Genomic DNA, 10,402 nt, shown 5'->3' on the forward strand with positions numbered 1-10,402 from the left:
AGGAAAGTTGATTTAAAATGAATTTTGCAAGCTACCATATTGGATGGGTATCACAGGGCAGGGTCCTGATGCGCCAGCTCTCCAGCAGATGGCACATTTGTATGGGACACAATAAGAGACAAGAACTAATGCTAGTTCCTGATATCTCTAGCAGATGGCGCATTTGTATGGGACACAATACAAAATGGGAATAGAACAAATGCTAGTTGCTGATATCTCCAGCAGGAGGCGCTCTATGGAGCGGACACCTGAGGCGTGAAACGCATATTTTTTTCTTCCATGACGTAACTGCAGGAAGTGACGACCAATCGCGGCTTTTTCATTCAGGGCGGAGCTATATAAGCGCGGCTCTCTCCGGCTGTGGTATTGTTAGAACGGAAGCCGCGCCCGGACACGTGATTACCGGACACTCTTCGTAGTTGCCAACATGGGGGACAAGATGGACATGTCCCTTGACGATATTATTAAGATGAACCGCACCCAGAGGACGACAACCCGGGGCCGGGGAGGTCGAGGGGGCCGTGGGGGAGCCGGCGGTGGAGGCCGCGTGCTTGGAGGTGCTGGTGGAGGAGGCCGTGGAGCTGCTGGCGGCGGCCCTGTTAGGACGAGGCCGATGTTAAGTCGAGGAGGAAGGAACCGACCGGCGCCGTACAGCAGGGTACGTGGAAAAGGCGGTGAGGCCTGGTGTAGGCCGCAGCCGTCCGTATGGGTTGTCATAGACTACTGGTATCACGTGATCTCGCGGGTCGTGATTGGACGTCCGTGGGCGCGCAGTGGCTAAGATGACCGCGCTCATATGCCCCACATGGCCTTTCCTGCCCATTATTTTTATATGACCGTAATGATCCTTTTCTGTATATTGGAAGCCGGTCCGGTCACCCTTTATTTAGGGGAGGGTTGCTGCTAATAAGGGGGCTTTGTTACTGCTTGTCGGTTACCCCGTTCTCCAGGTAATCCTAATGGATCAACACCCGGGGCTGCTTAACCTCCTGAAGTCACTTTAATGAGGATTCATTATGGCTGCACAGGAGCCTTGCATGGCGGCACACCTGAATAAACCGCACCTGTTGTGTTACCTGGGGATAGCTGGCTTCTAATGTACTACCTACAGGCTGACCTAACACACAGATCAGGCTGCTTATCTGGCATGGTCACAGTATGTGTGCAATGCTTTGTTTCTTATATCACTACATACCATACTTTGTATAGTAAGTGTGTAACTTCATTGTTTCAGCTGCGTGATAATATACTGTACTCATAGGAAAGTTTCAGCAAGTTACCACTTGTTTTGTATTCCTCCCACCCCATTGTATACTTGGGGACAAAAGGAAAGTGTTGGCAATATTTTTTTTTGACAATTCCCATTGTAGATGGTGGTTATGTGCACAATGGTGTAGTGAGCGAGGGCTGCTGGTTAGTAGTCTGTTTTGCTGCAATGTTGACAATGAAAGTTTACTTCAGTTTAGTGTCACCCTTTTATTCTGACTTTCTGCAAATGGAATAACAAGTCTGCTGCTTAATATTGCATCCTTGCTGCAAAGTAGGTGTTTTTGTTGGGTGATATTGGTATGTACCGGTACCTGGTGTCATCTCTTCCAGTGACTTTAAAGGTTAAGAAAGGGCAATGTATGTATTTGTGCCTAATTTGGATATATAAGCCAATGCTGATCTGATATTAAAGGTTTTAGTTTACACAAATGTGCAAGTGATAGTCAGCTGAATACCTGAGTGACTACTTGGTCTTGGAAGGTGTTACAGGCTGTACATCAGATCTCCAACCAAAGCAGTGTTTTTGTTTTTCTATTTTGAAATGTTTGCTTGCTGGTTAAAGCAGTTTCCTTAGTCTTTATAGCCCCCATTAGGCATACCATCATACACATGTGAATCTTGTAAGCTGGTGTTGAGTCGGTTCCATCATCCTGCTCTGCAGGACCATGATGGTTGTAGCTGGGTCCTCTAGATGAGTGTTTCCCAACCTTTCTTAGTCGCGGCACATATTTTACAATTAGAAAAATCCCACGGGGTCACAATGTCCCTACCATGGTCATGTCTTCAAATCAGTCTAGGGTCAATTTTGGTGGCTAGCCAATTTAACTAACTGCATATTTTTGGAATGTGGAAGGAAACCGGAAGAAACACAACACAACACAAGGAGAACCTGCAAACTCCATGCAGATGGTGCTGCATAGGCCAGAGTGCTAACCAGACACTGTGCTGCCATATACTGCTCCAGAGAATGTTTGCTGAATTCAGGCACTGGCTGAAATAGAAGCTTCTGTAATAGCAATCTGCCTGTTCTCAGTCTACACACCTTGATCTTTAGTTGTCCTCATAGTATGGGGGGTGTGGGTGCCCTCCATGCCAGTTACCATGATCATAGTGAAAAGAAGCTCAGTTTAGATTATTCTTTCCCGTGAGAGCTATAGCTATCTTACTGTATGTTTGCTGGATATTTTTAATTAAATCACTGGAGAAAAGTTCAAATATGGAATGCTGTGTAGGGAATTTTGCTAAAGAATCCCCAGTGTTGGCTTTCTCATAAACAGTTCATTCTATTGTTATGGCAGCAATAAATTCAGTTTTACCAGTGTTCTGATCATCAACAATGTTATGGCACAATGGTTTATGCGGTTCCATCTACAAAAAAAATAATGACCTGTGGTCAGCTTTCCAGATCTGTGGCAGTACCAAATCACAATTCATTACATTCCCCCGATACTTTTAATAGACAAACTGGTGCATATCTGTGGCCCCATGTGTGCAGTCTTTGTACAATTTCTGTTGTCCTAGATGTTAATCTTTGAAATCTCAAATGATTGTGTTTGTCTACTGTTAATGGAATTCATCTTTATTTCTTTTCTTTCAGCCCAAGCAACTTCCTGATAAGTGGCAGCATGACTTGTTTGATAGTGGATTCGGTGGTGGTGCAGGAGTGGAGACCGGAGGAAAACTACTAGTGTCCAATCTGGACTTTGGTGTTTCTGATGCAGATATCCAGGTAAATAGTTGTGCCTTGGTGTTAACATTGCAAGAAGCTCTCACCGGACTTGGGATAGTGTTTTTCTCAAAGAAGAAGTTTCTTATGATTGAAGCCTCTCATTTTCCTTCTTGGTCTCTGTCAATTTGTCCTCTCCACCAGTAGCCTTACAATATGAGAGGAATATAAAAGCCTTAAACGTGTGTCCCTTGTAAACAATTACACGTCATGTAATGGAAACTGCTAAAGACAAGCCATGGTTTCTTCATTATTGGAGTGAGCATAGCCAACCAGAGCCAGGGAGTGTTTGTAGAAACCTTGGGGGTAAAAATGAGGTGCCAGCCTAAAACACATCCTGAGATTAGGAAGCTGTTTGTTTTTTGGGTCTAACTGGGCTTCAAGCAATCACATGGCTCAGCTATTTTATCTCTCCATTTGTTCTGCAAGTGTTGTAATTTCATAACTGCTTCTCCTCCAGGAGCTCTTCGCAGAATTTGGCACACTGAAGAAAGCTGCTGTACACTACGATAGGTCTGGCAGGAGTTTGGGAACAGCTGATGTGCACTTTGAAAGAAAAGCGGACGCACTTAAAGCAATGAAGCAGTATAATGGAGTGCCGCTTGATGGTGAGTGATAAGAGTTGTAGCCCTGTAATTTGTCTGCTCTGTCCTTGAGAACAAAGAATAAACGGTTTGTCTCTTTTAGGGCGCCCTATGAACATCCAATTGGTCACATCACAGATAGAATCACAAAGGAGACCTGTACAGACGTAAGTATATCCTCATTATCATTTCATTTTGTTGCACTGGAGTAATATTTTTTTTTTTTGCATGCATATGATCATTTCTGCTTGATACGTGATGTTTAGTTGTGATCAGCAACCAACTCACCCTCATGTTTCTTTTTACAGTTCTGCAAGGGGTGGAATGACAAGACCAAGAGGTGGCTCTGCCGGCTTTGGTGCCGGTGGTGGAAACAGACGAGGTGGCAGAGGAGGCAATCGAGGTCGTGGGCGGGGTGCAGGGCGAAACACAAAGCAGCAATTATCGGCAGAGGAGCTAGACGCGCAGCTTGATGCATATAATGCAAGAGTAAGTACCAGATTACTCTTGTAGTAGTAAACAATCGCTAAGGGATGGGAGACTTACATCTTCTGTCACAATAAGTAGTGTCAAATGTTAAAAATATAAAGTTTGATATGGTGTGGGCAGCAGGACTATAAGTGTTGAGCGTCTCGCATAGGAGCAGTTTAAAAATCTGGCTCTGCAGGAATACTTTAAAATTCAGCAACATTTTCTCTAGTATATCAAACCTGGTGTAGCAAGTTTGGTCATAACTGCACAGGTAGTCAAATCTGTCACCTACAGAAAGAAAATTCCTGTTTTAAATATTGTCCTTTATCCTTTTAACATTTGCTGGAAGGGGTCCAGTGCTAGTTTGGTCCACTTTGGTTTTTTAGGTCAACCTGCCCAGCCCCCAGCTATGTAATTTGACATGTTTTGTGTAGCTGCAGCTATCACCTACTGACATGCAATGCAGTTAGCAGCTGTGTAAAGTAACTTTCTTTCCTGCTTCTAACATTTATTTTTTTTCTTTGCAGATGGATACAAGCTAATCCGGTTCTCTTCTGTGTTTATGTGATATGGTTCTGAAGTCCTTTCTACAAGATCCTTTTTGTTTTTGCTTTTATTTCTAAATAGGTTTTAAACTCATGTAAAGTTGCATTTTTTTTAAAATTGCGCAGACCTATTTTTTGTACGGAATTATTTTCTGGGATAACTTTTACTGGTTGAATATCAAGGGATGGGTGACGTTTAAACATACACCTAAAAATAAAAAAACAAAAATACAAGTGTTTGTTATACTCGTTCTGTTCTTTGGACATTGCACACCATGTGCTTTCAAAGGTGGACAGTTGGGAGATTTCTCCTGTTTTTTTCTCTATGCCAATGTAAAATGCTCTTTTTATTATCCCTGCCATAAGGCAGACACGATTAAGTATTGTAACTATTAAAACATGTTTGGTCTGCATATTCAGTTGACTTTTTCTTGTGATCGAACATATGGGGACGCACTGGGAATGGGAGTGAAATGTTACAGCCTTGTGTTTTGTTTTTTTTTATGCTGCCTAACCGGAATATGGCATTCTCTGAACTACAAACGCTGACTTGGATACAGTGTAAAGATGGACAATCAATACTTGGGTATCATGAACATTGTAGTACTGGGCCGACAAGTGTTGAAGCACACAAACCCTGGACTGCTGTCTAAGCAGTGGTTAAGCTCTCCAGTCTGCAAATACTAAACAGATGGAAGGCTACAAATACTAAATACTGAATCTGGGGGACAGCCAAGTAGCTCCAGTTTTCAAGTTTACAATGGCAGCCCACATACTAGCTTAGTCAGGAGACAGGTTTTGATGTCTGATGGTTATGGGGGTGGTGGGGGGCATGAACTTTTCAAGGTTTATGATTTAGTTGTTGGCTGCAAGTAAGCTTCATAAATGCTAAATAGGTTTCAAAAATTTGACTAGAAAATAAAGACTTGTGCAAAATCTATGGCATTGGGGGATATTTGTAATATGTCTGTGTGGGTGTTGTGAAATTTTGAAGGTTCCCATCACAATTAGGGTTAACTTGAAAAAGTAATGTTCTTGGTAAAATATTCACTGACTCAGAAAAGAAGCAATGATCAGGGAACAATCTTTAATCTTTCACTTAAGTAAATTAATCCACTTAAAAGTCTCAAGATAGTTTTGTACACAGGATAGGTATGGGGGAATAAAGGGCTCTTTATAATGGTGACCAAAAGATGGGGGAGTTAAAGAGCCTTCATTCTGTCTAAACAGTCGCTATGCTTTAACAGATTTAAAATCAGTTTAGATATTTCTATTGGAGGGCTGTACACCTTCGTGTTTATAAATATAGCTGTGATGGTGTACTTTATCTTGTCTGGGAACATGGCTAAACAGCATGAGAAAACATCAAAAAAATAAAAATTGCTTTAAAACCAGCACAAACTATATTGTGAAGGGTTTTGTGTGGATGAATATGTTTGTAAGATTAATGAAATCTAACAAACCTTGACTTTGTCCATCTTGGTTTACAGATCTGACCTATTTCATTAATCTTGCACATTTTGGTGTCCACTGAGAATATATCTTGTAATGGTATCCAAGAGAAATAGAAATTCTAGGAACTGTTTTTGTTTCATGTTTTGTCACTATATCTGTAACTGCAATGTGTATTGATGGTGTTTTGACTACAGAAACTGAATATACATGTTTTAAATTAATTTTGATTTAAAGTACAAGACCGGTAGAAGCAAATTATTTAGCTCTGTAGGTATATATTTTCTCTTAATGTGGTATTTTTGCCTTATGACATCTTCCCTTTTGTAGCCTGCACAACTCAAATAGGGAAATGTCGAAGTAGCATAAGGCCCCATTCAGTTAGCACACTGATGAGAGGAATGATAAATTAATCCATGTGATGCTTCTTGTTAAATATGAGGGGGTTGGGAAAGTGTGAAAAATGAGTGTGCTCCCCCTCCATGCCAAAGAAGAAAAACTGCTCCCTTCTTTTACAGCACTTAACCTCTGTAATGCCAAACAGCTAACCTGAATCTGTCCAAACAGTAGCATTGTTTCCAAAATTGGTCCCTATAGCTTCCAATGCTGCTTGCAAGCTACAGCTATGACAAATGAGAGATGTGCTGATTTGCTGCAGCTCCAGCATTTTCTGGTCTGCGAGGACATGCACTGCAATAGCCTTTGGCTGGAGATTTAAAGGTGCTACAACCACAAAAGCTTTGTATGACTATACATACATTGTATGATATAATAACTGTTGATATAGTCACAGATCAGAACAATCATGCAGCAAGGAAAGTTTAAACCTGGTTAGCATGCATGTTCCTAATAAATGCTAAAAAGAGCAGAAGATAGACCTGAATGACAAGGGCAGCACTAGCACTTAAGTTCCTTTTGGTTTGCATGTCATTCATTTACTGACAATTTTAGGCCAAAGCCGGTTTAGCAGACAGTTGGCCTATAATCCTTAAAGAGATTATTGGTTAAAAAATCTGCTGTATTGGAAAATCTTCCCCCACAATAATCCCCTCCTTTGCATTTTTGTAAATGAATGTATGACTTGGGTTGTAAATATGTGATCAACTTTATTATGGGACTTGTAGCAATTCTATCAATTCAGAACTATCAGATTTCATTGTTAGGTGCATTGCCCTCCCCTTGACCTGGTTCAGGTAGGCTTTGCACTTGGGATAGGTATGCAAAACCTAGTTAACAAAGGAGAGGGGGCTGTTCCTAAAGTACTCAACCTGATTGCTCTATGTACATTGGAAATCATAGAAAGTTGCCATGTCTGAGTGAGCATCCTATAAATATGATATATTATGTTTCTCAACTTTTATCAAGTTCATTACCATGATGAATTTTCTAATCTGACACAGACACAGGCAAATGTGTCATTTTGGTTATCAATCATGCATCAAAGCATATTCTACCGGGCCCTAATGCGGCTGCACAGTATACAATGTTCTTCCCTTTATTGCTGCAGTCTGGATCATTTCCCTGATTCAGTGTGATATTTGCTGAGTGGACTCTTCTGTGCAGCCGGCCTTATGTGCTTGTCACTCAATCCTATGGAAATCTATTGATGTATAAAGTGTATATTTCAGTATCACTCTAGTATTCAGAGTGAAAGCACTGGGGCTCAGGGAAGTTTTTGAAAGGCTAACAGCCCATATCAGACCAGATAGAAGACATCCTATGACAAACAGGCAGGCAGGTGTCCTTTAAATGTGCAAAGGTCAGCCATTGTTTTCATTGGTGCTTTTTCACATATGTGAGGTGCGCTGATTGGTGTTGATGAGAAATACAGTGCATGAAAACGAGCCTGTGCAAACCATTAAATACAAATACAGAACGTGCAAATACCTATGTATGAATGCAGCTTCAAGCAGATCTGTCCTGGAGGCTGCCATTCCAGCAATACAAGGTGTCTCAGGCCTCGGTACCTTCACTGTTCTGGAATGAGCAGACACATTAGAAAGTTCAAGCTTTGGTGTACAATTGCAGCCCCTATTTTTGCACAGAATTGGTTGCTCCTACATCCACAAAAATATATTCCAGGTACATTAAAACAAAAGTCATGCAGTCTTTTAGGTTTCTTTCTAAAGCAGCCAAAGCCTAAGTAAAAAAGCCAGTCACCTGCCAGTATACTGTAGTAAAGGATCTCTGTTCTCTTAATGGAAGCAGTGGTTTTTCTGCAGAGGTCCAACAGCTCTGACAGAATAGAAAGAGCTTCACTGATTGCAGAATATTTTAGTTGTAAGCAGAGTCGGGTGGGCTGTCAAACTTTTGCTCCTTTCATTCCCTGGATAACATAACATGATATCTCCCTAACTGTATGTTCATTCACCAGAGTGTAAAATAAAGCAATGAATCCATTTAGCTTTACGCGTTTTGTCAAAATGTCTTTCTAATTTTACAATGTGTTTCTGTGTTAAACACCGGCCTCAGAGGTTTTGCAAGAACTTGTTGCCCAGAGCAACCAACAAATTATTACTTTTTCCACTAGAAAGCCAACAATCTGGTTTGAGGATACAACCAGCTGACTCTACATCGGACAGCTGGCTTTATGTTTCCTCTTATACCTGCATGCTGGGAACAAATGACACAATCACACAGCTTAATATTTGCAGCTGTTGGCGATCAGTCAGAAGCAGCTGTCACATTTGTTACCGGGTCTCCACAATATGTGAAAGGCTCATAAGCGGCCTTATTGTGAGTGAATCCTTCCTGGTACCCCAGTGTGGCTGTGCTAAGTTCCATCATGTAACCATGGGAGAAGTCTTCACTTCTGTGCATTGGTCCTTTAGCGCCAAGCTTAAAGCTAAAAACAAAAACTACTCTTGTGTTTAAGGTTCACCCAGCATTGCAGGGGTTGAATTCCAGTTTTCAACTGGGGTACTATTAAAAAGCCTTTTGCTGATCTTATCCCTCAGAATATAAAGAAATGATTTGCCATCCTCTGCCATCACTGCACTAAACAGAGGCACACTGCCACCTGCAGGCTGCAGAGGATTATTTTTGTGAATTAACCACCAGTCTTCATGTCACTATGGGGGACCGCATTGACCAAAATATGGGGAGCTGCTGAACATGCTGGGTTTTCCACCACAACAGTAAAATTCAAAGGTTGCTTTTGTTCTCTTTAGATGTCACCACTGTGTGTGCACAGCCAAAGCTACGTACACGATTGTTGCGGGCAAAATTGACATGAACAGCAATCCCCCTATTTTGTTCATCAGTTCGCTGTGGTGAATTGATGAATGACCATCGGGAACAACTGCTTTGCAGTCCTATGAGGAAGAGAACAGCAGGGTGCTGCTTGTTCATCTCCCTCTCCCCTCTCCATAGAACAGAATAGAAAAAATCCCCTAGTCGCTCTCTTTTCTTCTCCAATGACCTAATAATGACTTCCTCACTGATAACCTCATCACGCACACAGCTCCAAAACTTTTCTAGAGCTGCCCCGTCTCTCTGGAATGCTCTTCCTCGTAATATTCAGTTTTCTTCTACTTTCTGGCATCAGTCTTCGGGGCGGTGCTCCAGGCCCCCCATCTTGCCCTCTCCTTTTGGGTTCTTCTTCCTGTCAGCTGACCCAGGCACAGGATCAGGTTATGTAGATAGGAAAAAACTTGCCGATCTCACTGCACATGCGTTTTCCTTTTGACGAAAATGCTCCTGCGCATGCCTAAGATGCTCCCAAGAGCCTCCCGGGGTGCGTGACATAGGTTTCCCCGGGAGGCTCTGTGCTCCCATTCATTTTTGATTGCCTAGGTCAGGGGTCGGCCAACTCTGGTCTTTAGGCCAGATACGGCCTAGCCAGTAGTTCGTTCCGGCTTAATGCCCCAATGGTCGATCTGGCCTAATCTGGGCTGGCAGGGGTCAGCAACCTGTAGCTCCGGAGCTGCATGCGGGGGTGAGGGGACATTCCCTCGCCTCCGTATCCAGTGGGGGCAGAGCCATCAGCGCTGCACTCGGGAGAGAATCCGTGCCTAATGTGCCTTCTTGACGTTCTAAAATAGCCTAGTAGCCAAGAAAGTTTGCCGACTCCTGGCCTAGGTGATCGAGAATTAGGAAGCGGTGCTGCACCCTTTTTTTAAAGGGTGTTGCACTTAAAAAAAAACAAACAGAATTTTTACTTTACATAAAAGCCTTGTTTACCCTTTTATATAAAGTGCAAACTCTGAGTTTAGGTACGCTTTAATATAAGGTTTGATCAGAGGAATTGATGGGTTTTGTAACCTTTTACTGCTGCAGCAGCCATTTGTATCCATATTTCCGATAGTACAGAATCAAATCAAAAGTTTACGTTGCAATTTCTCATGTCAAACAGT

At 42.2% G+C, this 10,402-nt stretch overlaps 1 protein-coding gene across 1 annotated transcript; it reads left to right on the forward strand.

Annotated features, from left to right (window-relative positions):
- Positions 1-311: 311 nt before the first annotated feature.
- Positions 312-5,008, forward strand: ALYREF (Aly/REF export factor). Its single transcript, XM_072403400.1, has 6 exons — positions 312-658; positions 2,867-2,998; positions 3,456-3,603; positions 3,683-3,746; positions 3,888-4,068; positions 4,578-5,008. The coding sequence occupies exons 1-6, from the start codon at positions 428-430 to the stop codon at positions 4,590-4,592; spliced, it is 771 nt and encodes a 256-aa protein (XP_072259501.1). The 5' UTR covers positions 312-427; the 3' UTR covers positions 4,593-5,008.
- The last annotated feature ends 5,394 nt before the right edge of the window (positions 5,009-10,402 follow it).

This window comes from Pyxicephalus adspersus, chromosome 3 (genome assembly GCF_032062135.1).
Source record: "Pyxicephalus adspersus chromosome 3, UCB_Pads_2.0, whole genome shotgun sequence".
Classification (NCBI taxonomy): Eukaryota; Metazoa; Chordata; class Amphibia; order Anura; family Pyxicephalidae; genus Pyxicephalus; species Pyxicephalus adspersus.

Bases quoted from the DNA above. Each gene is read 5' to 3' on its own strand.
- ALYREF (XM_072403400.1), top strand. From the start codon at position 428: ATGGGGGACAAGATGGACATGTCCCTTGACGATATTATTAAGATGAAC. The intron at 659-2,866 runs GTACGTGGAAAA...CTTTTCTTTCAG, and splicing joins GACCGGCGCCGTACAGCAGG to CCCAAGCAACTTCCTGATAA. The intron at 3,604-3,682 runs GTGAGTGATAAG...TGTCTCTTTTAG, and splicing joins TAATGGAGTGCCGCTTGATG to GGCGCCCTATGAACATCCAA.